General features: G+C 43.2%; 1 protein-coding gene across 7 annotated transcripts in view; it reads right to left on the reverse strand.

The window, feature by feature from the left end:
• Positions 1–1,307: 1,307 nt before the first annotated feature.
• LOC112221124 (cohesin subunit SA-2) overlaps positions 1,308–25,966 on the reverse strand; it is a 47,768-nt gene continuing 23,109 nt past the window's right edge. For 3 of the 7 annotated variants that reach the window (XM_042303241.1, XM_042303243.1, XM_042303240.1), the window contains 23 exons: positions 24,405–24,484; positions 24,075–24,182; positions 23,846–23,945; positions 19,425–19,539; positions 18,830–18,933; positions 18,475–18,567; positions 15,404–15,496; positions 14,937–15,137; positions 14,790–14,857; positions 14,290–14,377; positions 14,104–14,205; positions 13,540–13,632; positions 13,089–13,257; positions 12,812–12,951; positions 9,452–9,553; positions 9,242–9,378; positions 7,767–7,886; positions 7,425–7,600; positions 6,718–6,922; positions 4,304–4,465; positions 2,362–2,463; positions 1,812–1,917; positions 1,308–1,700 (listed from right to left, as the gene is read on the reverse strand). In XM_042303241.1, the coding sequence (XP_042159175.1) occupies positions 1,653–1,700; positions 1,812–1,917; positions 2,362–2,463; positions 4,304–4,465; positions 6,718–6,922; positions 7,425–7,600; positions 7,767–7,886; positions 9,242–9,378; positions 9,452–9,553; positions 12,812–12,951; positions 13,089–13,257; positions 13,540–13,632; positions 14,104–14,205; positions 14,290–14,377; positions 14,790–14,857; positions 14,937–15,137; positions 15,404–15,496; positions 18,475–18,567; positions 18,830–18,933; positions 19,425–19,539; positions 23,846–23,945; positions 24,075–24,182; positions 24,405–24,484 (2,712 nt within the window). In that variant the 3' untranslated portion in view covers positions 1,308–1,652. Of the gene's footprint in view, positions 1,701–1,811; positions 1,918–2,357; positions 2,464–4,303; positions 4,466–6,717; positions 6,923–7,424; positions 7,601–7,766; positions 7,887–9,241; positions 9,379–9,451; positions 9,554–12,811; positions 12,952–13,088; positions 13,258–13,539; positions 13,633–14,103; positions 14,206–14,289; positions 14,378–14,789; positions 14,858–14,936; positions 15,138–15,403; positions 15,497–18,474; positions 18,568–18,829; positions 18,934–19,424; positions 19,540–23,845; positions 23,946–24,074; positions 24,183–24,404; positions 24,485–25,966 lie in introns of all 7 variants that reach the window. The other 4 variants (XR_006079571.1, XM_024383252.2, XR_006079572.1 and 1 more) reach the window with 4 other exon arrangements.

The following is a 25,966-nucleotide window of genomic DNA, read 5'->3' on the forward strand; positions in this document are numbered from 1 at the left end:
ATGAAGAAGCCGGATGTGAAGGTCCAGGGGTGGCTTTGTTACAGTGGTCTGCGGTTGTGAGGCATGTTGGATGCACTGCCAAATTCATTCAAACGAAGTTGGAGGCGGCTTATGGTAGAGAAATTAACATTAAATTCTCTGTCCAAAGCTCTGTTGGACATTTCTGCAAAAACTTGAGACATCTGTGGCATTGTGTTGTGACAAAACTGCACATTTTAGAATGGCCCTTTATTGCCCCCACCACAAGGAGCACCTGTGTAATGATCATGCTGTGTAATCAGCTTCTTGACATGTCACACCTGTCAGGTGGATGGATTATCTTGACAAATGAGAAATGCTCACTAACAGGGATGTATAAATCAGCTTTTGGTCCATATGGAACATTTCTGTGATCTTTTATTTTAGCTCAAGAAACATGGGACTAACACTTTACATGTTGCATTTACATTTTTATTCAGTATAAATTAATTTAATAAAAAATGTCAATGTCACCACCAACATATTGTCCTTCATTTCATGACACATTTGAACATTTCATGACAGGAAAGTAAATAGCTGAAGTCAATAAGCATCTTTGAAGAAGTCTTGGAAACTCAGATCAGTGAAAGTTAAAAGGAAGGAAAAATGCATTATTGCAGTTCTTCAGTATTTCAATAATTCTAAATAGCCATATACAGTTAATCAATAACTGGATAATTTGAGATTTTTTCTATTTTTTATTTAACCTGGCATGTCAGTTAAGAACAAATTCTTATTTACTATGACGGCCTACCAGAAGGCAAAAGGCCTCCTGCGGGGATGGGGGCTGTGCTGGGATTAAAAATAAAAATATAGGACAAAACACACATGACAAGAGACACCACCAACACTACATAAAGAGACCTAAGACAACAACATATCAATGCAGCAACACATAAAAACACAGCATGGTAGCAACCCAACATGACAGCAGCACATGGTACAAACATTATTGGGCACAGACAACAGCCCAAAGGGCAAGAAGATAGAGACAACAAAACATGACATGAAGCAGCCACACCTGTCAGTAAGAGTGTCCATGACTGAGTTTGAATGAAGAGATGGAGATAAAACGGTCCAGTTAGAGTGTTTTTTGCAGCTTGTTCCAGTCGTGCTTTGGGATAGGGTGGAGTGAGAGATACGAGGGTTTTATAAATAAGCATCAATCAGTGGGTCTTGCGATGGGTATGATGGAACTGAAGTATACAAACATGTACTAACATACAATATCCCCATCTTGCATTAAAAGCTCACCTTTCATCTGTTTAAATAAACCACGGAACAATATCCTCAGAAATTGGTTCTTTAATGATACATATTAAATCAGTGCTCATTTAACAGTTGGAAACACGACCACAAAGTCATAAACAAGAAAAACAAAAAAACACCATGTGTCTAACAATTCCTATATGAGCCATGAAGATATTTTTCACATTGCATCTTTGAAACATTCATAATGTAAAGCACTTGTATTTTACTCATTCAACAAAAAAATTCTAATAAGAGCTTACAAGTGTAACAACGTTATGTACTGTACTGCTTAACCCTGAAATGCCTGTCTGAGGGATACCAACGTAAGACTATCTTCTCCTATAAGTGTTGTTCTTCTTGTTACTGTGTTGGGGTCCTTTCCCTCACTGAAACAACTCCTCTAAGTAACTGGTGGAGCGACGGGTGGACGGCTGGAGAGAAAAGGAGAAGAAAGAGGTGAGGGAACAAAGGAACAGCAACCATGGTAGACATTATATGGTCAGTGCACCAACAAGTCAGATCTGAGTGGGCTTGTGTTTTACCAGTGTAAAGTCGGTGTCGTGGTCAGAATCGTCACTCTCGAAGTCCTCAATCTCAGGCTCTTCTTCCTCCACTTCATCATCCTCATCTTCCTCAATCAGACTCAGCCTAATAACACATATTGTATATGAGTATTTCAAACCACAAACTCTTTCAAATGTAACAGAAAACCCCCCCCATGCTACCTATGGGGCAGCAGGGTAGCATAATGGTTAGAGCGTTGGACTAGTAACCGGAAGGTTGCAAGTTCAACCCCCCGAGCTGACAAGGTACAAATCTGTCGTTCTGCCCCTGAACAGGCAGTTAACCCACTGTTCCTAGGCCGTCATTGAAAATAAGAATTTGTTCTTAACTGACTTGCCTAGTTAAATAAAGGTAACATTGAATTAAAAAAAAAAAAATGCAGCCACATCAATTCTCTTTTTATTTTAATATAACTTTGTCATGTGAAATTGGAAACAAGATCGTATGAACATTACATGATCAGATAAAATAACGTTTTCTTTCTCCCTAAACCCACACACTCATGCAAAAACACACAGACATACACACATGGTGAGATGTGATTCGAGGTCACAGTGACCAGAGGAGGGGCTGGCTTGTGCAATAGGCAGCTTGCTCCTTCGCCTGGGTTCCACCTTGCGCTGCAGTGAACTGGACAAGATACAAAGTCAAAACATATTCAAAAAGGAACAACCCCTAGCCCCTTCCCTCTTCAGTGATTGTAGATCTGAACAAACTGGACAGGTTTAATAATAAATTACATTTTTAATGCACTTTTCATTACACCAATTAACTCAAAGGGGAGACAGGTGGCCTCGAGATTATAGCGTTAGGCCAGTAACAGAGAGGTCGCTTTTTCGAATACTGGAGCCTACAAGGTGAAAAATCTGTCTCTGTGGCCTTGAGCAAGGCACTTAAGCCTAATTACTCCAGGGGCGCTGAACAGTGGTGACCCCACTCCCTACTGGTTGTTTCAGGGGGAGTTGGGGTATGCAACACATTTCCATTACATATTTGTGTGTAACAGGACAAATCTGCCCCCCTGCAAATAATTAACTAGTCATTAAAAAGTGATTTTATATACTGGTACATACTACTGGTGTTTGCAAATAGTAGGAAGATATTGGATAGGTGTAAGGCATATGATGGCTCCACCTTTCCTTCCAGTGGTTTATGGGGAGCTTATATTGCCTACACCTATCCAGTCTCTTCCCATCTGCAAACACCAGTAGGAACTAAGGTAAGGTTTGTGGAGTTTCCCTGCATTTAAAATGGTCTTTTGTTACTAGCACTAATTTAGCAGATTGCTGCTATTTTTTTAAGGTTTTACTCACAGTGATTGTGATATGTGATTGTTTAGCTACTTTAGTTGAATGCACTTATTGTAAGTCACTCTGGATAATAGCGTCTTTCTAAATGACTCAAATGTAAATGTTTTCAGACAGAGAAAGGGGACAGGAATTGCCAGAATAGAGAGAAATGGACAAAGTAGGTAAATGAATATAAACTACTGTTCAAATGTTTGGGGTCACATAGAAATGTCCTTGTTTTTGAAAGAAAAGCACATTTTTTGTCCATTAAAATAACATCAAATTGATCAGAAATACAGTGTAACAGAGTGCCTCTGTCCAGTGTCTGTATTCTTTTCTTAATCTTTTCTTTAATGGCCAGTCTGAGATATGGCTTTTTCTTTGCAACTCTGCCTAGAAGGCCAGCATCCCAGAGACACCTCTTCACTGTTGACATTGAGACTGGTGTTTTGCGGGTACTATTTAATGAAGCTGCCAGTTGAGGACTTGTGAGGAGTCTGTTTCTCAAACTAGACACTCTAATGTACTTGCACCGGGGCCTCCCACTCCTTTCTATTCTGGTTAGAGACAGTTTGCGCTGTTCTGTGGGGAGTAGTGCACAGCATTGTACGAGATCTTCAGTTTCTTGGCAATTTCTCGCATGGAATAGCCTTAATTTCTCAGAACAAGAATAGACTAACAAGTTTCAGAAGAAAGTTCTTTGTTTCTGGCCATTTTAAGCCTGTAATCAAACCCACAAATGCTGATGCTCCAGATACTCACTGTTTCTTTAATAAGAACAACAGTTTTCAGCTGTCCTAACATAATTGCAAAATGGTTTTCTAATGATCAATTAGCCTTTTTATTTTATTTTTTAAATGTACTTGGATTAGCTAACACAATGTGCCATTGGAACACATGAGTGAAGGTTGCTGATAATGGGCCTCTGTACACCTATGTAGATATTCCATAACAAATCTGCCATTTCCAGGTACAATAGTCATTTACAACATGAACAATGTCTACACTGTATATCGGATCAATTTTATGTTATTTTAATGGACAAAAAATGAGCTTTTCTTTAAAAAAACAAGGACATTTCTAAGTGACCCCAAACTTTTGAACGGTAGTGTATGTAGGTGCATATATATCTAAGTAAAACATTTCGTTTTCTCTTTTAGGTTAAAAGGTGAGAAAGTTACCCCTCTGAAAAGTCGTCAACAGACTCAGGTTCGGAGATGATGCTGCCCTTGTCGGAGCCTGTGGTGGAGGCCTGTGTATTATGTGTGACGGGCAGGTGCTTGGACGGCTGTCTCTGCACGGTGGAGGTGAGGCCTGGGGTGGCCAGGTTGTTGTGGATGCCGCTGTGGATGATGAGTGAGAAAGTTAGAGGCATATATATCATACGCCCCCCAAAATGCTAACCCTCCCCTGTTATTGTAATGGTGAGAGGTTAGCATGTCTTGGGGTTATGATATTTAGAACCAAAAAAATTGACTAGAACCAAAAAAATTGATCATATTACTCCAGTGCTAGCCTCTCTACACAGGCTTCCTGTCAAAGCAAGGGCTGATTTCAAGGTTTTACTGCTAACCTACAAAGCATTACATGGGCTTGCTCCTACCTATCTCTCTGATTTGGTCCTGCCGTACATACCTACACGTACGCTACGGTCACAAGACGCAGGCCTCCTAATTGTCCCTAGAATTTCTAAGCAAACAGCTGGAGGCAGGGCTTTCTCCTATAGAGCTCCATTTTTATGGAACGGTCTGCCTACCCATGTCAGAGACGCAAACTCGGTCTCAACCTTTAAGTCCTTACTGAAGACTTATCTCTTCAGTGGGTCATATGATTGAGTGTAGTCTGGCCCAGGAGTGGGAAGGTGAACGGAAAGGCTCTGGAGCAACGAACCGCCCTTGCTGTCTCTGCCTGGCCGGTTCCCCTCTTCCCACTGGGATTCTCTGCCTCTAACCCTATTACAGGGGCTGGGTCACTGGCTTACTGGGGCTCTCTCATGCCGTCCCTGGAAGGGGTGCGTCACCTGAGTGGATTGATTCACTGATGTGGTCATCCTGTCTGGGTTGGTGCCCCCCCTTGGGTTGTGCCATGGTGGAGATCTTTGTGGGCTATACTCAGCCTTGTCTCAGGATGGTAAGTTGGTGGTTGGAGATATCCCTCTAGTGGTGTGGGGGCTGTGCTTTGGCAAAGTGGGTGGGGTTATATCCTTCCTGCTTGGCCCTGTCTGGGGGTGTCCTCGGATGGGGCCACAGTGTCTCCTGACCCCTCCTGTCTCAGCCTCCAGTATTTATGCTGCAGTAGTTTGTGTCGGGGAGCTAGGGTCAGTTTGTTATATCTGGAGTACCTCTCCTCTCCTATTCGGTGTCCTGTGTGAATCTAAGTGTGCGTTCTCTAATTCTCTCTTTCTCTCTCGGAGGACCATGCCCCAGGACTACCTGACATGATGACTCCTTGCTGTCCCCAGTCCACCTGGCCGTGCTGCTGCTCCAGTTTCAACTGTTCTGCCTTATTATTATTCGACCATGCTGGTCATTTATGAACATTTGAACATCTTGGCCATGTTCTGTTATAATCTCCACCCGGCACAGCCAGAAGAGGATTGGCCACCCCACATATGCTCTCTCTAATTCTCTCTTTCTTTCTCTCGGAGGACCTGAGCCCTAGGACCATGCCCCAGGACTACCTGACATGATGACTCCTTGCTGTCCCCAGTCCACCTGACCGTGCTGCTGCTCCAGTTTAAACTGTTCTGCCTTATTATTATACGACCATGCTGGTCATTTATGAATATTTGAACATCTTGGCCATGTTGTTCTGTTATAATCTCCACCCGACACAGCCAGAAGAGGAAGGGCCACCCCACATAGCCTGGTTCCTCTCTAGGTTTCTTCCTAGGTTTTGGCCTTTCTAGGGAGTTTTTCCTAGCGACCGTGCTTCTACACCTGCATTGCTTGCTGTTTGGGGTTTTAGGCTGGGTTTCTGTACAGCACTTTGAGATATCAGCTGATGGACGAAGGGCTATATAAATAAATTTGATTTGATTTTGATTTGATATTTGTACATCTGTAAATTTGTCACTCATCATTAATCACAATTCATTCAGGATTATCCATAATCATGGTAGCATCCACATTAATGTAGAAGTGTTCAGAAACATATTATATTCTTATTTACAATAAAAGTGACTTCAATATGACACAATAGGTTATTTACCATTCATTTCTATTGGGCACAAAATAATCTGAAACACAACCAAAACAGCAAATCCTGCCAACAAAGTTGGAGTCGCAAGCTTGATTTAATCATTGCATGTTATGAACATGGGACCAAATACTAAACGTTTGACTAAATTTAATAAACTATACATTAATTTGTCCAAATACTTATGACACCTTCAAATGGGGGGACTAGATACATAGAGCATTCATTTCTAAACAGTAAAAAATCTTTATCTGAAAATACCCTCAAATAAAAGGTGACATTCTGTATTGTCGCCTCATATAAAACATTTAGCTCTACAAGCAAATAAATAATTAGGTGAGTGTAGCTAAGTAAAACATTTAGTTCTCTATATTAGGTTAAAAGGTGAGAAAGTTACCCCTCTGAAAAGTCGTCATCAGACTCGGGTTCAGAGATGATGCTGCCCTTGTCGGAGCCTGGGGTGGAGGCCTGTGTATTATGTGTGACGGGCAGGTGCTTGGACGGCTGTCTCTGCACGGTGGAGGTGAGACCTGGGGTGGCCACGTTGCTATGGATACTGCTGCTGTCCAGCCATGGCCCTCTGCTAGCGCTGGACACTGACCCTGGAGGAGAGGTCAGGGGTCAAACCATAGAATTACATATACAGTACAACTCATGAGTTTTATAGGATTTTTGTGGGTCAAAACTCAAAGGTCTCTGTTCAGCTCGCAAAACTCCACCTATCCAACCCTTCTCTTCTTAAAGAAAACCATTCACCTTCTCAAATGTTCCAAGTCATTTACTACCCTCTTAACACATTTGATCAATTACATTAGGCCATGGGTTGTAGAAAGGTGGGTCACAAAAATCAGGAATTATGGTTCACCAGGGCAATACTGTACTGTAGATATGTGGTAGTGGTGGAGTAAGGCCCGGAGGGCACAGTGTGTTGTGAAATCTGTGAATGTATGGTCACTTTAACATTTTATAAAATGCCTTAATTCTGCTGGACCCCAGGACGTGTTGCTGCTGCCTTGGCAGGAACGAATGGGGATCCATAATAATAATCACCTCTCTATACCTTTATCTCTTTGTTAGTAATATGTGTGTATGTGTGCTGCTGACCCTGAGGGGTAGTCCTCCTGCGTTTGGCTGCAGGGGTGCTGTGGGGGGACAGCGTTGCGCTCCTCTCCCCATCCTCTCGGGGCTTGGAGGAGCCAGACTGCAGAGAGCGCTGGTACATCCTCAGAGATGGCCAAGAGGGGGCAGCAGAGCCACACTCAGCACTCAGGAAAGCAGACCTGGGAGGGAGGGAGAAACAGACTCAGGTCAGGACTATCCTTTAGACACTTCATGTAGATCTGAAACAAACAGACAGCTCTATTTGTGTTTCTTGTGTGCAAGTGTGAAATGTGAAAAAAGGACATGCATATCCTTATGTGTCTAGTTGCTGTGTGTGTGACTCACAGCTGGGCTCGGTCCTGACGTAGGAGTTTGAAACTGAACTCGCTGAGTATCTCAAGGAAGGGCAGGTTGGGGGGTTGCTCCACCTCTGCTGCCTCCCGTAACGCAAACCGGATACCATCCCTGACCAACAGAGAACACTTTGTTCTACATACCAGCTAGAAATAACTTTATTTATCAAAAAGTTTGAGCTTAAACAGATTTTTTGTCAAGTGTGCGTATGTTTTTGTAAATTGTAAATTACTGTCTGCACAAAAAAAATTCATTGTTAATGTTGTATATGACTATTGTAGCTGGAAACGGCAGATTTTTGATGGAATATCTACATAGGTGTACAGAGGCCCATTATCAGCAACCATCACTCCTGTGTTCCAATAAGACGTTGTGTTAGCTAATCCAAGTTTATATTTTTAAAAGGCTAATTGTTCATTAGAAAACCCTTTTGCAATTATGTTAGCACAGCTGAAAACTGTTGTCCTGCTTAAAGAGGCTATACACCTGGCCTTCTTTAGACTAGTTGAGTATCTGGAGCATCAGCATTTGTGGGTTCGATTACAGCTTCAAAATGGCCAGAAACAAATAACTGTCTTCTAAAACTGGTCAGTCCATTCTTGTTCTGAGAAATGAAGGCTATTCCATGCAAGAAATTGCCAAGAAACTGACGATCTCGTACAACGCTGTGTACTACTCCCTTCACAGAACAGCGCAAACTGTCTCTAACCAGAATAGAAAGAGGACTGGGAGGCCCCGGTGCACAACTGAGCAAGAGCACAAGTACATTTGAGTGTCTAGTTTGAGAAACAGACACCTCACAAGTCCTCAACTGGCAGCTTCATTAAATAGTACCCGCAAAACACCAGTCTCAACTTCAACAGTGAAGAGGCGACTCCAGGATGCTGGCCTTCTAGGCAGAGTTGCAAAGAAAAAGCCATATCTCAGACTGCCCAATAAAAATTATAGATTAAGATAGGCAAAAGAACAGAACTAGAAGGTCAGTATCCTGGAGTCGCATCTTCACTGTTGACGTTGAGACTGGTGTTTTGCAGGTACTATTTAATGAAACTGCCAGTTGAGGACTTGTGAGGCGTTTGAACTAGTCTAAAGAAGGCCAGTTGTATTGCTTCTTTAATCAGAACAACAGTTTTCAGCTGTCCTAACATAATTGCAAAAGGGTTTTCTAACGATCAATTAGCCTTTGAGCTAAAATGAGCTAATTAGCTAACACAACACAACGTGTTATCGGAACACAGGAGTGATGGTTGCTGATAATGGGCCTCTGTATGCCTATGTAGATATTCAATTTAAAAAATCTGTTGTTTCCAGCTACAATAGTCATTTACAACATTAACAATGTCTACACTGTATTTCTGATCAATTTGATGTTATTTAATGGACCAAAAATGAGCTTTTCTTTCAAAAACAAGGACATTTCTAAGTGACCCCAAACTTTTGAACGGTAGTGTGTATATGTGACTGACATGTGCAGGGACACCAATGGTTTGCGGATGCGGTGCAGGTCTATGCCGAAGCTCATGGCCAGCCTTTTAGCTAGCTCTCTGATCTCCCCAAACTCCTGGCCTCCACCAACGCACTCTGGAGCCAGTGCTGAGAACAACTGACACACACACACAATTAGTAATATATAGTACATCTGTAATAAACATGATTTAATTTACGCACGCACACACCTGCTGCAGACTCAGGCAGACAGTCTTGGCACTCTGCACTGGACTGATCATCTTGGTTTTGCTCAGAGTCTCCTTGATGATGTCACCGTAGTCTTTGTAGAACTAGAGGAAGTAGACAAGACTGTCACCCTCTCTATGGTTCTACCACTAGAATTACAATGATTCAATGTATTTCTATGGTTCTACTATTATAATTATTATTCATTAATTTCTATGGTTCTACCTCTATAAATACAATGATTAATCCAATTTCTATTGTTCTACCTCTATAAATACAATGACTCATCCTATTTCTATGGTTCTAACTCTAAAATTACAATGATTAATTCTCTCTGTATCTCTCTGGTTCTACCTCTCCTTCTCTCTGGTTCTACCTCTCCGGTTCTACCTCTCCATATCTTTTTGGTTCTACCTGTCCATCTCTGCATTTCTACAGCTAATAGTCCTAAAACACGGAAATTAGTTTCCTCTGGTTGGTTCAACCATCCCTATGGGGAAAATGAATAGAGAAAAAAATAGGGTTTTGGGATAAATGCTGATAATAAGGTCTGAGGTTAACACAGGCTCAAGAGATCTTAAACGCATTGTTCTATGAGATAATTTCAGTCAGTTAACATAACATTTACGAATTATGAAGCCTTTGTGCTTTTTAATAACAAATTCTTAAATTCACTAAAAGTGACATTAGCTGATGAAGCTGATATCATAGAACAAAACATACAATATCTCCTAAGCATGTGTTTACCACTGATCCATTTTTGGCATTTATCCAAAAACCTTAACAAAACTACATTTCTTTTCCTGAAAGGCTTTTGTCCAACGAACTATGGCAGAGTTAAGGCGTCTGTATGCTTCCCAACCGAATCAGTTTGAAAGAGTTCCTGCATATGTTATGATGACATTTTGTGACGTTTTTGTTCTTTTTGGACTTCGGTAAGGGTTTTTTCGTTTGTTTCGGGCACATATAATTTTTTCTTAAGGCAAGCCGTCGTCAGTGATTGGTCAACAGTAGGGATTCTTCAATAAAAGTCTTTGATGTCATTCAACGAGAGATGACTCAGTTTCATGCACATTTTTTCATTTAGAAATACTGCACCAAATCGTAGATGTAAAATTGTGAGACTAAGATCTCCTCGGCAAAAACGTAAACATTTATGACAGATTTCTTGAGTTATCTTGGATTAATTCAGAATATTTTGAGTAAGTGTATACTGGCTACGGTGTCTCAAAATGGACAAAGTACTATTTACGTTTTTTTCTCGTTTTTCAAGCAAAGGTCTTTTAATTAAGGAAGTATGCGAGCACACTCGTTCGGTTGAGCCTAGCCAACTTCAGCGAGCCGCCAGCAGTGCCTACAAAAAGACGCCGTTACTATTTCTCTAATACAGCTACCACTTTCATCAGTTAGTCTCTCACCCACTCTTTTCCCTGACTCACTCCTCTTCAGATATCCTGTCATCCTTTTCTAACCCCATGTCATGTCTTTGGCATGATTAAAAGTGAAGACTTATTTTTATCAAATCAATTTTCTGTAATTATTATTACGTGATTAAACTAATCATGTAAATGCAATTAACGAGGAAGTCGGGGCACCACGGAAAATCTTCAGACTACATCAATTATTCTTCGATTAATGAACTATTCTTTACCTCACGTCAGTCTCATTCCAAATGTTGTAAATGATTGATTATCTGCACGAACCCAGACTTTACTATTAATCATCCATACACCAATTGGCTTGATCATTTATTTACTAACTAAATAATCACAGAAATTCATAAACAAACAAACAGTAGATATGTTACTAACAAATGATAGGAAAGATTCCCTAGTGGGCTAAGCCGATATGACAGTTTGATGGACAATGTGAAGTGTGTGTGGACTGAGAAAGAGCGGAAAGGAAAAAACAGATCAAGAAATAAACACTTAAAACTTCAAATGGTTTTGCTGGAGACAGCCAGCAAACCACTTAGCAACCGTTGCTCTTCTCTTACCGTCATAGTAATCACACAATAGAATTTACAACCAGTTGATAATTATATCAATTGAAATGCTAATCCTTTGCACATGAACGCTCACTCATTCGGGAATAATTGCAATATATATATATATGTCGTGATATTTTCTGTTGGAGTCAGTTCATCCGTGTCTCTTTCTCTCTCCGTTTCCTTGAAGATCCAAGTCTTACATGGTTAGAATGGGTACTTCAGAGTGCCATTCAGAAATGTAGAATAGAATAGATGTTTCGGTGGTTGCCGGTATTCGCATCCCAGGCTGACATAATTTCTAGCTGCAGACTAGTAATTCCTATCTAAAATTTGCTCTTCTTCTGTAGGGATCGATAGTCTCAGAGTTGAACCATTTCCAGCTGTGTAGTCAATGCTCCACGTGGTGTGGTTAGGAATTCAATAACTATTCGCAATCACAGGTCACGCTGTTGGTTTGCTTAGTCTTGGTACTCAAACCTGTACCATCTCAGTTTATACCGAGGTACATGTGGTCTGAAGTGGATTTCCTCAGGAGGGGGCTTTATTTGTAACACTAGAAAAGGCACTTCTATGACGCCTGATTGTGTCTGTGCTCACGGGGGCGGGCCAATGACTTAGTTAAACTTTAAAGGGAATACAATTCTCTCACATTAAAGGTTTAACATCACATCATTTCACAAATAGTGTCATCTCTACTCATTCATTTTAAACAAGAATTAGATGGTAACCAGATAATTAAGGAATGTACACATTCAGAGTTATAGTTATGTGTGTTTCCTGTCGTCTCTTGAGGTCACCAAATGAAACACATTCGTCATACCCGTCCCTTAAGTGTCCACGGACCATTCCCACCTTCTCACAAGTGAACATTTTGTTTCATATTCCCATTTTGGAGTTAGGAGTTCGCCACGTGAAATTATTAGTTCTCTCTGTGTCTCTCTCTTCATACTGCATGGCCAGGGAGAAAGTCTCTGCCAGGAATTGCCGACCTGAGATAACAGAACCTGAGTGTAGGAGAGTGAGAGGGAGGGGGAAGCTACGATCTATACCCAGAAAGGACCAAGTCATAACACCCTCCTCCCTTCTCACCCATCTCCCTCCACCTTCGCACCCCTCTTCCTCAACCTTCTCATCCCTCCTCCTCAACCTTTTCTCACACTCCTCCCACTCACTGCACATTCCCCCCTCATGCCCTTCTCTCACTAATCCTCTATTTCTCACTAATCCTTCCATCTTTTCTCTCACTCCCTCCCCATTTCTACCCCTCTCATTCCTCTCCTATCCTTCTTTCCCTGTTCTCCCACTCCTATATATCTCTCTCCGCCCTATCTCACTCTCTCTCTCTCTCTCCCCTCCCCTCTGTCTCCTCTACCTTGCTGTAGTATTTGAAGACATCAGTGGCAGTGCTGAGATCCAGGATGCCGTAGATAACCAGTTTACAGTAGCCGGCCAGCTGGTTGCGCCGCCGCTGCAGAGTAGCCATCTTCACCTCCTCAACTCCCTCTGCCTCACCTGGAGAAAGAAGTGAGGGAGAGAGATAGCAGGGGGTGAGAAGAGAGAAAGAGATGGCCCAGGTCAGAAGTAGTATACTAAATAGGGAGTAGGGTGCCATTTTGGTGTAGGTAGTGTAGTTATGATGGTTGCCCTACCGGACAGTTGGTCGTCGTCAGGCTCAGTGAAGACATAGTCAAGGAGGAAGGCAGCCATGTCGAAGCGGAGGGAGTCGGAGGGGGGGTGGGCCAGGGGCTGCAAGGTGGGCTGAGACCTCACTGAGCTCACCCCAAACAACAGCAGCATGTCACACAGCAGCTCAAATGCCTACCGAGAAAGACAACACATCAACACACACTCCAGCACCAGGGTTTGTTCTTAATTCCATTTGATGTCAGTCAAGTCAAATAATAATTTTTTAAAATATGTTAAAAACATGCCATAAATCGCTTCTCCTGTTCAGTTTACTCAGAAGTCTTTTGAAAATAGATGACCCTTTTGAGTTATTGAATTAGAAATGTGAGTTTACTTCTTGAATTGACCTCAACCATGTTGAACACACACACACATATCAATACCCCACCCCGCCCCCCACACACACACACTAACCTGGTCCCTGATCTCTGGCTGGCCCACAGACAAGCAGCTCTGACAGACGATGCAGAACGAACACACCTCCTTCTTCAGACGCTTTACCTCTGCCTTGGAGGGGTGTGTGAAAGAATGGTGCATGGGTACATATGAATTTGCAGATATGTGTGTACATGATGTGTGTGTGTGTGAGGGAGAGAGAGAGGGAGAGTGAGGGAGAGAGAGGGAAAGTGAGAGAGGGACAGAGCAACAGATTGAGAACAACGGTGACAGACAGTGACTAAGCAGTACTAAGAAAATTATTTGTCTGTGTTTATGCCAGGGCTCAAGCTTGGGTAAACAACACATGTGAATGCCTAGTCATAACTGTTTGTATGTGTGTGAGACTGAGCCTGCGAGTGTCGCTGTGGTGCACTCCAACAGATTGCTGTGTTAATTGCCTGCTGTCCACACAGCTGGTGAGCTGGTAAATATGACAGGTTAGCAGTGCCATGCTCTAAGGGGGGCACCTCAGTGGGTACATCAGGTAGGGAAGTAGGGCCATCTTAACAAGACAGGCAGGCAGTGCCATGCTATGAGCACCTTGGTTGGTGTAGAGTTGGCCACCCTGACTTTCTCCCAGAGCACGTGGAACGCTGCACACTTCAGAGCAGGAACCATCAGCTGAAACGACATGGGACAACACTGATGGAGGTTGGTTATTTTACATGATATTTCTTCCTGCAATGTTCAATAGATGTGTGTCAGTCAGTGTGTGTGTACACAGACCTCTTTGTCGATGTCTCTGGACTCCACTCCACTCTTCAGCAGCTGAAAGCAGGGTTCAAACAGCTTCCATGAAGTCAGGTCCTTGGCACTGAAAACACACACCTCAGTTTCAATCTAACACCAATATGGCGCACGCACGCACGCACGCACGCACGCACGCACGCACGCACGCACGCACGCACGCACGCACGCACGCACGCACGCACGCACGCACGCACGCACGCACGCACGCACGCACGCACGCACGCACGCACGCACGCACGCACGCACGCACGCACGCACGCACGCACGCACGCACGCACGCACGCACGCACGCACGCACGCACGCGCACGCACGCACGCACGCACGCACGCGCACGCACGCACGCACGCACGCACGCACGCACACACACACACACACACACACACACACACACACACACACACACACACACACACACACACACACACACACACACACACACACACACACACACACACACACACACACACACACACACCTGCTGAAGGCTGCAATTCTCGTCAAGGCAGTAGCAGCACTGTACACCTCATCTTCATCAGCAGTGCCCTGAGCACAGAGATAGAGGGAGGGACAGAACATCATCAACATGCTTCAAGAGAGAGTGTGTGTGTGTCTGTGTGTGTACCTGCAGCAGCTCGTTGAGGTGGGAGCTGAAGCGGTCGGTCAGACTGTCCAGTAGCTGGCTGACGACCAGGTCGGCACGGCCGGAGAAGGTGTACTTGTCCTGGCTGAGGGCACACGCCACGCGAGCACATGCCTCCAAAACACCCGACTCCGTGTGCTTCTCCACGATGCCACACACCTGGGCCAGCAGCAGATCCAGATACTGAAGGGGGAGATAGGGGGGAATAAAGAGAGAAGGTGCACTTGAGTCCAAGTCATGTGACTTGAGTTGACAACCCTTGTGTCATGTTGTATTTTAGCCTACAGGGGGAGCAGCTGTGTAAAGTGTGCTCTCTCTGCCAGCGATTCTCAACTGGTGGGTCTGTTGGGTCGAGGGAGGTATTGAGTGGGAGAATGTAGGAGTAGTGTCCGAGTAAAAAAATCTCTCTCGTACTCTCTCTCTCTCCTGTCTGTCTCTTTCTCTCTCACCTTCTCCAGTCTACCAGTGCTGCTGTAGGTCTCCAGGTCAAAATGAAGCGGAGCCTTCAGAAGGCAAGTCACTTTCTCCACGTCCGCCGAGTACTGTGTGACAAAATTACAAAACAATTTGAAAAAAGCTTAGAATCAGAAATATGTTCATAACATCAAATAGCTATGGTGATCAAGTTACACATCCATAAAAAACCCTATCAATGAAAAAATAACTAACCGTTAAACCAGTCCTAAAACATAATATATGAACTATGCAGGGCCTTCAGAAAGTATTTAGACCCCTTGACTTTTTCCACATTTTGTTATGTTACACAGTGGCCCCCATCATTCTTAAATGGAAAAAGTTTGGAACCACCAAGACTCTTCCTAGAGCTGGCCGCCCGGCCAAACTGAGCAATCGTGGGAGAAGGGTCTTGGTCAGGGAGGTGACCAAGAACCCGATGGTCACTCTGACAGAGCTCCAGAGATCCTCTGTGGAAATGGGAGAACCTTCCAGAAGGACAACCATTTCTGCAGCACTCCACCAATCAGGCCTTTATGGTAAAGTGACCAGACAGAAGCCACTCCTCAGTAAAAGGCAAATGACAGCCCGCTTGGAGTTTGCCAAAAGGCACCTAAAGACTCTCAGACCATGAGAAACAATTTTCTTTGGTCTGATGAAACCAATATTGAACTCTTTGGCCTGAATGCCAAGCGGCATGTCTGGAGGAAACCTGGCACCCTACGATGAAGCATGGTGGTGGCAGCATCATGCTGTGGGGATGTTTTTCCGCCGCAGGGACTGGGAGACTAGTCAGGAGTGGCCGATTAATTAGGGCCGATATCAAGTTTTCATAACAATCAGAAATCGGTATTTTTGGACACCGATTTTTCGAAACATTTTTTTACACCTTTATTTAACAGAACAGATTTTTACCTTGTCAGCTCGGGATTCAATCTTGCAACCTTACAGTTAACTAGTCCAACACTCTAACCACCTGCCTCTCATTGCACTCCACGAGGAGCCTGCCTGTTACGCGAATGCAGTAAGAAGCCAAGGTAAGTTGCTAGCTAGCATTAAACTTATCTTATAAAAAACAATCAATCAATAATTAACTACACATGGTTGATGAGATTACTAGTTTATCTCGAGTGTCCTGCATTGCATATCATCGATGCGGTGCGCATTCGCGAAAAAGGACTGTCGTTGATCCAATGTGTACCTAACCATAAACATCAATGCCTTTCTTAAAATCAATACACAGAAGTATATATTTTTAAACCTGCATATTTAGCTAAAAGAAATCCAGGTAAGCAGGCAATATTAACCAGGTAAATTGTGTAACTTCTCTTGCGTTCATTGCACGCATTGTCAGGGTATATGCAATAGTTTGGGCCGCCTGGCTCGTTGCGAACTAATTTGCCAGAGTTTTACATAATTATGACATAACATTGAAGGTTGTGCAATGCAACAGGAATATTTAGACTTAGGGAAACCACCCGTTAGATAAAATACATAACGGTTCCGTATTTCATTGAAAGAATAAACTTTTTGTTTTCGAGATGATAGTTTTCGTATTCGACCATATTAATGACCTAAGGCTCGTATTTCTGTGTGTTATTATGTTATAATTAAGTCTATGATTTGATAGAGCAGTCTGACTGAGCAATGGTAGGCAGCAGCAGTCTTCATTCAAACAGCACTTTCCTGCACTTCGCTGTGCTTCAAGCATTGCGCTGTTTATGACTTCAAGCCTATCCAACTCCTGAGATTAGGCTGGTGTAACCGATGTGAAATGGCTAGCTAGTTTGCGGGGTGCGCGCTAATAGCGTTTCAAACGTCAGTCGCTCTGAGACTTGGAGTGGTTGTTCCCCTTGCTCTGCATGGGTAACACTGCTTCAAGGGTGGCTGTTGTCGATGTGTTCCTGGTTCGAGCCCAGGTAGGGGCGAGGAGAGGGACGGAAGCTCAAAGGTATATGAAATACAAATCGTATAGAGAGAAATAGTCCTATAATTCCTATAATAACTACAACCTAAAACTTCTTACCTGGGAATATTGAAGACTCATGTTAAAAGGAACCACCAGCTTTCATATGTTCTCATGTTCTGAGCAAGGAACTTAAATGTTAGCTTTCTTACATGGCACATATTGCACTTTTATTTTCTTCTCCAACACTTTGTTTCTGCATTATTTAAACCAAATTGAACATGTTTCATTATTTATTTGAGGCTAAATTGATTTTATTGATGTATTATATTAAGTTAAAATAAGTGTTCATTCTGTATTGTTGTAATTGTCATTATTACAAATAAATAAAAACATGTTTTTATTTATCGGCCGATTAATCGGTACCAGCTTTTTTTGGTCCTCCAATAATCGGCATCGCCGTTGAAAAATCATTATCGGTCGACCTCTACTCCAGAGTACTCAGGACCACAGGCTGGGGCGAAGGTTCACCTTCCAACAGGATAATGACCCAAAATACACAGCCAAGACAACACAGGGGTGGCTTTGGGACAAGTCTCTGAATATCCTTGAGTGGCCCAGCCAGAGCCCGGACTTGAACACTATCGAACATCTCTGGAGAGACCTGAAAAGCAAGGCTTGCTATCGAACCTGACTGAGCTTGAGAGGATCTGCAGAGAAGAATGGGAGAAACTCCCCAAATACAGGTGTGTCAAGCTTGTAGCATCATACCCAAGACTCAAGGCTGTAATCGCTGCCTAAGGTGCTTCAACAAAGTACTGAGTAAAGGGTCTGAAAACTTATGTAAATGTGATTTTACATTTGTAATAAATAAGCAAACATTTATAAAAACCTGTTTTTGCTTTGTAATTCTGGGTTATTGTGTGTAGATTGATGAGGATTAAACAATATATATATATATATATATATATATATATATATATATATATATATATATATATTTTAGAATAAGGCTGTAACCTAAAACAATGTGGAAAAAGTCAAGGGGTCTGAATACTTTCCCTAGTAAAGTAGCATGTGTTGATGGGTTTGAGTGACAGGTGTGTTAGGATCCAGTTCTGGTTTATCATGCAGCGGTATCAATATGCTCTTTGTCACTACCTTGGCCAGTAGCTGGGGCAGGAGGGTGATAAAATGGGTGGTGATGCGTCTCTTGTCCTGGACTTGGGTCTTCTTATCCTTCATGCTCAGGATCTAAAAAAATAAAACACACACACACACACACACACACACACACACACACACACACACACACACACACACACACACACACACACACACACACACACACACACACACACACACACACACACACACACACACACACACACACACACACACACACACACACACACACACACACACACACACACACACTCTCTCTTGTCAATGCAATTTAGTGATCCTGCAGTCTTTTTCCTGTCTGATGGTTTAGTGTGGTGTGGGTGGTGGTCACCTTCTTTGCCTGAGCTCTTCCTACAGGCGGGTGTCCTTCAGCTGCCTGTCTGACAGCACACATCATCAACTCTATCAACGCCCCCTCCTCCTCATCCACCAGACCTGACACACAGAGAGAGCGAGGGGGAGGGGGAGGGATGGGGAGGAAGATGGAAGGAGGGATGGAGTGGGGTGAGAATGAGGGAAGGAGAACGAGGTGAGGGATAGTCGGGGAAGGAGGGAGAGGGAAGAAATAGAGAAGGAGGGAGGGAAAAAGATGAGGGCATTCGAGGAGAGAAAAGCAGACAAGAAGAAGAGGGGACAAGGGTGAAAGTGAACATTTTTTTACCAGTGGTTTACAGCAACAACATCCATTACCACTGGTTTACAGCAACAACATCCATCACCACTGGTTTACAGCAACAATGTCCATTACCACTGGTTTACAGCAAGAACACCCATTACCAGTGGTTTACAGCAACAACGTCCATTACCAGTGGTTTACAGCAACAACGTCCATTACCAGTGGTTTACAACAACAATGTCCATTACCAGTGGTTTACAGCAACAATGTCCAATGTCTTTGTTAGGTAAACATTAAACAAACTGTGTACCTCGTCCCTGGTCAGCCTCCTGTACCAGCAGTGATGTCATGGTGTCCCAGTCCCTCAGCTCAGCACCTGCTACACCCCATAGACTGTCCACCAGGTAGGCCCCGTGCTCATGGAACTGACACACAGACAGGGGGAGGGTGGGAGATTCAGAGACATCGAAAGGGAGAAAAGAGGGAGAGGAATGAAAGGGACAGTATGTTGTAGTGTTGCAGTATATACCAGGGTTGGGATCAATCTGAATTTAGATCAGTAAATTCCGGAACTAAAACTGACATTTTCAATGACCTACTAAACAGAAAAGGAAAAGCTATTTATTTCAAACGTTTTCATTAATTAAGCCAGGAAAAAGTGTTTGACCCAGAAACTGTATTGAATGAGAGAGACCAGAGAGAGAGAGAGAGAGACCAGAGAGAGAGAGAGAGAGAGACCAGAGAGAGAGAGAGAGAGAGACCAGAGAGAGAGAGAGAGACCAGAGAGACCAGAGAGAGAGAGAGAGAGAGCGAGAGAGACCAGAGAGAGAGCGAGAGAGACCAGAGAGAGAGAGAGAGAGAGAGAGACCAGAGAGAGAGAGAGAGAGAGAGAGACCAGAGAGAGAGAGAGACCAGAGAGAGAGAGAGAGAGAGACCAGAGAGAGAGAGAGACCAGAGAGAGAGAGAGAGACCAGAGAGAGAGAGAGAGACCAGAGAGAGAGAGAGACCAGAGAGACCAGAGAGAGAGAGACCAGAGAGAGAGCGAGAGAGAGACCAGAGAGAGAGCGAGAGAGAGACCAGAGAGAGAGCGAGAGAGAGACCAGAGCGAGAGAGAGACCAGAGAGAGAGAGAGACCAGAGAGAGAGAGAGACCAGAGAGAGAGAGAGAGACCAGAGAGAGAGAGTCCAGAGAGATAGAGAGAGAGACCAGAGAGAGAGACCAGAGAGAGAGAGACCAGAGAGAGAGAGAGAGACCAGAGAGAGAGAGAGACCAGAGAGAGAGAGAGAGACCAGAGAGAGAGAGACCAGAGAGAGAGACCAGAGAGAGAGAGACCAGAGAGAGAGACCAGAGAGAGAGACCAGAGAGAGAGAGAGAGAGAGAGCGAGAGACCAGAGAGAGAGAGAGAGAGCGAGAGACCAGAGAGAGAGCGAGAGAGACCAGAGAGAGAGAGAGAGGGAGAGACCAGAGAGAGAGAGAGACCAGAGAGAGAGAGAGAGAGAGAGACCAGAGAGAGAGAGAGACCAGAGAGAGAGAGACCAGAGAGAGAGAGACCAGAGAGAGAGAGAGAGAGAGAGAGAGAGAGAGAGACCAGAGAGCGAGCAAGAGAGGAGAGAGAGAGAGAGCAAGAGAGGAGAGAGAGAGACCAGAGAGAGAGAGAGAGAGACCAGAGAGAGAGACCAGAGAGAGAGAGACCAGAGAGAGAGAGACACCAGAGAGAGAGAGAGACCAGAGAGAGACCAGAGAGAGAGAGACCAGAGAGAGAGAGAGAGACCAGAGAGCGAGCAAGAGAGGAGAGAGAGAGAGCAAGAGAGGAGAGAGAGCAAGAGAGGAGAGAGAGAGAGAGCAAGAGAGGAGAGAGAGCAAGAGAGGAGAGACGGGAGAGACAGGAGAGAGAGACAGGAGAGAGATGGGAGAGACAGGGGAGAGAGAGAGACAGGAGAGAGAGGGCCTACAACAGCACCTAGATGTTCTGCTGATTCTAAACATCAGCGCCACAGGTATCTTCCACAAAGCTGTGAACGAGCTGAGAAACAAGGCAAAAAGAGCCTTCTATGCCATCAAAGGGAACATACAATTTGACAGACCAATAGGATCTAGCAAAAATTATTAAGAACCCATTGCCCTGTATAGCTGTGAGGTCTGGAATCCACTCATCAACCAAGAATTCACAAAATGGGACAAACACCAAATTGAGACTGCATGCAGAATTCTTCAAAAATATCTTCCGTGTACAACATAAAACATCAAATGCATGCAGAGCAGAATTAGGCCGATACCCGCTAATTATTAAAGTCCAGAAAAGAGACTCCCAAACATTACATAACAAAGCCATCACCTACAGAGATGAACCTGGAGAAGAGTCCCCTAAGCAAGCTGGTCCTGGGGATCTGCTCACAAAAAGACCCCATAGCCCCAGGACAGCAACACAATTAGACCCAACCAAACCATGAGAAAGCAAAAAGACAATTACTTGACACATTGGAAAGAATTAACAAAAAAACTGAGCAAACTAGAATGCTATTTGCCCGTAACAGTGACTGACCCAAACTTAAGAAAAGCCTTGACTACGAACAGACTCAGTGAGCAAAGCCTTGCTATTGAGAAAAGTCACTGTAGGCCAACCTGGCTCTCAAGACAAGACAGGATATGTGCACACTACCCACAAAATGGAGGTGGAAACTGAGCTGCACTTCCTAACCTCCTGCAAATGTATGACCATATTAGAGACATTTCCCTCAGAATACACACATCCACAAAGAATTTGAAAACAAACCCAGTTTTGATAAGTTCCCATATCTGGGTGAAGTACAACAGTGTGCAATCACAGCAGCAAGATGTGTGACCTGTTGCCACAAGAAAAGGGCAACCAGTGAAGAACAAACACCACTGCAAATACAACCCATATTTATGTTTATTTATTTCCCTTGTACTTTAACTATCTGCACATAATATGACCTTTGACATTTCTTTATTATTTTGTAATTTTTGTGAGTGTAATGCTTACTTCTCAATTTTATTGTTTATTTAACTTTTGTTAATTATCTTGTTCACATGCTTTGGTAATGTTAACATATGTTTCGCATGCCAATAAAGCCCTTAAATTTAATTGAGAGACAGGAGAGAGAGTGCAGCATATTTCTTCAATTCAATTCAATTCAATTTGCTTTACTGGCGTGACGTAACAATGTACACTACGGTTCAAAAGTTTGAAGTCACTTAGAAATGTCCTTGTTTTCCATGAAAACATCCAACATCCTAGTTGCAAAATGAATAGGAAATATAGTCAAGATGTTGACAAGGTTATAAATAATGATTTTTAATTGAAATAATAATTGTGTTGACTGTGCTGGCCACTCCATTACAGACAGAATACCAGCTGACTGCTTCTTCCCTAAATAGTTATTGGATAGTTTGGAGCTGTTCATTGTCCTGTTTTAGGAGGAAATTGGCTCCAATTAAGTGCTGTCCACAGGGTATTGCATGGCGTTGCCAAATGGAGTGATAGCCTTCCTTCTTCAAGATCCCTTTTACTCTGTACAAATTTCCCACTTTACCACCACCAAAGCACCCCCAGACCATCACACCATGCTTGACAGATGGTGTCAAGCACTCCTCCTGCATCTTTTCATTTTTCTATGTCTCACGAATGTTCTTCTTTGTGATCCGAACATCTCAAACACTTTTTTCCAATCTTCCTCTGTCCAGGGTCTCTGTTCTTTTGCCCATCTTAATCTTTTATTTTTATTGGCCAGTCTGAGATATGGCTTTTTCTTTGCAACTCTGCCTAGAAGGCCAGCATTCCCGGAGTCGCCTCTTCACTGTTGACGTTGAGACTGGTGTTTTGTGGGTACTATTTAATGAAGCTGCCAGTTGAGGACTTGTGAGGCGTCTGTTTCTCAAACTAGACACTCTAATGTACTTGTCCACTTGTTCAGTTGTGCACCAGGGCCTCCCACTCTTCTTTCTATTCTGGTTAGAGACAGTTTGCGCTGTTCTGTGAAGGGAGTAGTACACAGCATTGTACGAGATCGTCTGTTTCTTGGCAATGTCTCACATGGAATAGCCTTCATTTCTCAGAACAAGAATAGACTAACAAGTTTCAGAAGAAAGTTCTTTGTTTCTGGCCATTTTGAGGCTGTAATCGAACCTACAAATGCTGATGCTCCAGATACTCAACTAGTCTAAAGAAGGCCAGTTTTACTGCTTCTTTAATCAGCACAACAGTTTTCAGTTGTGCTAACATTATTGCAAAAGGGTTTTCAAATGATCAGTTAGCCTTTTAAAATTATAAACTTGGAACACAAGAGTGATGATTGCTGATAATGGGCCTCTGTACGCCTATGTAGATATTCCATAAAAAAATATGCTGTTTCCAGCTACAATAGTCATTCACAACATTAACAATGTCTACACTGTATTTCTGATCAATTTGATGTTATTTTAATGGACAAGGAAATCTGCATTTCTTTCAAAAACAAGGACATTTCTAAGTGACCCCAAACTTTTGAACAGTAGTGTACATGTGGCCAAAGCTTATTTTGGAGATTTACAATATTACCATAATTAAAATAATAATAATCAATATTGTCAATGGGAAAACAGTAACATCAATAATTAAGGGTCAAAATAATCATACATTGAACAATAAAAATAAGCATAGGGGTGTGCAGCTTGGTTGGTCTGTCAGACTGTCCCTCATCTTATGGCAGGCAGCAATGTAGTGCGCTTTACCTCACTCTGGATGTAAAAGGAGACCAGCAGGTTGAAGAAGGCGGCCCGGCGACTGCCCATGTCTGCCTCCTGTGGCTCGCTGCTCATCGCACTACACAGTCTGACACACAAGATAGATTGATATTTTTAAGTGATAGTGGTAGGGATGGCTAGAGGATAAAGGGATATCATGTGGGACAGAGAGGATGGAGAGCGTTAGAGATGGTTTAAGGATGGAGAGATGACTGACTTGTGGTAGAGGAAGGCACCAGCAGCAGATGCCAGGCCTCTGCGGGAGGCAAACACCAAAGGATACACATGGCTACACTCCTCCTCGGACAAGCCTTCCTCTGTCCTTCTGCACGCACACACACACACATTATTTACAGAGTAAATGCCACAGACTCCCGCATGCGCATACGCATCAATCTACTACCTGTGTGAACCAAAAAATAAACATACAAGAAATTCACATAGCCACAACACAAGTTACACGCATTCACACACACTATAGAATTTCAGAACGGCAAGCACTTGCTGGCAGACGTTCACACACACACACACACACACACACACTCACTGTTGGAGGAGCAGCAGCAGCTGGACAGCTTCCACCGCCACGTCTGGGTCCTTGTCTAGCACCATGCAGAGCATCCTCTCCTAAACAGAATCACACAACACACACACACACACACAAAGACAACAGAAAGGATGGAGCTGTCCAATTTCACTAAGCCAAGGAATAAACAGCCACTATCTCATGCAACACATTGGGCTTGAAGGGGTTTATGAAGCCATTTGAACTGACATGTTTGAGAATTGACTATTAACCATCTGTTCTAGACACAAACAAAACCTGCAAGCTGCAATACGTACAGAGTTAAAATACCACAAATTAGGGTTGTCACGATACCAGTATCGTGATAATCGGAATTATTGCGGCAAGGAAACAAAACATGAAGCAGATTTATTTTCTTGAAGAAAACAGTCCTAATGTTAGAAACAAACAGCATTATGTTGTCACCTAGAGTCACATTAGTTTAATTGGCAAGCTATAGCACACACAATATACAGTGGGGCAAAAAAGTATTTAGTCAGCCACCAATTGTGCAAGTTCTCCCACTTAAAAAGATGAGAGGCCTGTCATTTTCATCATAGGTACACTTCAACTATGACAGACAAAATGAAAAAAAAAAAATATCCAGAAAATCACGTTGTAGGGTTTTTAATTTATTTATTTGCAAATTGTGAATGTTGAACGGTTTAAAGGTCTTACATCGGCTGCGGAGAGCGTGATCACACAGTCATCCGGTACAGCTGGTGCTCTTATGCATGTTTCAGTGTTACTTGCCTCAAAGCGAACATTGAAGTAGTTTAGCTCGTCCGGTGGGCTTATGTCTTCCCTTTCTAGTCTGTAAGGGGTTGCAAGCCCTGCCACATCCGACGAGTGTCAGAGCCGGTGTAGTACGATTCGATATTAGTCCAGCATTGACTATTTGCCTGTTTGATGGTTTGTTGGAGGGCATAGCGGAATTTCTTATAAGCTTCCGGGTTAGAGTCCCACTCCTTGAAAGCAGCAGCTCTAACCTTTAGCTCAGTACGGATGTTACCTGTAATCCATGGCTTCTGTTTGGGGTATGTACGTACGTACAGTCACTGTGGGAGGGGACGTCATTGATGCACTTATTGATGAAGCAAATGACTGATGTGGTGTACTCCTCAATGTCATCGGAGGAACAATGGCACATATTCCAGTCTGTGCTTGCAAAACAGTCCTGTAGCTTAGCATCTGCTTCATCTGAACACTTTTTTATCGATTTGAGTCACTGGTGCTTCCTGCTTTAATTTTTGTTTGTAAGCAGGAATCAGGAGAATAGAATTAAGGTCAGATTTGCAAAATGGAGGGCAAGCTTTGTATTTAAAAAAAAAAAATTGAAATGTATTTTTCACCTTTATTTATTTAACCAGGTAGGCCAGTTGAGAACAAGTTCTCATTTACAATAGCGACCTGGCCAAGATAAAGCAAATCAGTGTGACACAAACAACGGAGTTATACATTGGATTAACAAACGTACAGTCAATAACACAATAGAAAAATCTATATACAGTGTGTGCAAATGTAGTAAGATTAGGGAGGTAAGG

Source organism: Oncorhynchus tshawytscha, linkage group LG21, assembly GCF_018296145.1.
Source record: "Oncorhynchus tshawytscha isolate Ot180627B linkage group LG21, Otsh_v2.0, whole genome shotgun sequence".
Lineage (NCBI taxonomy): Eukaryota > Metazoa > Chordata > Actinopteri > Salmoniformes > Salmonidae > Oncorhynchus > Oncorhynchus tshawytscha.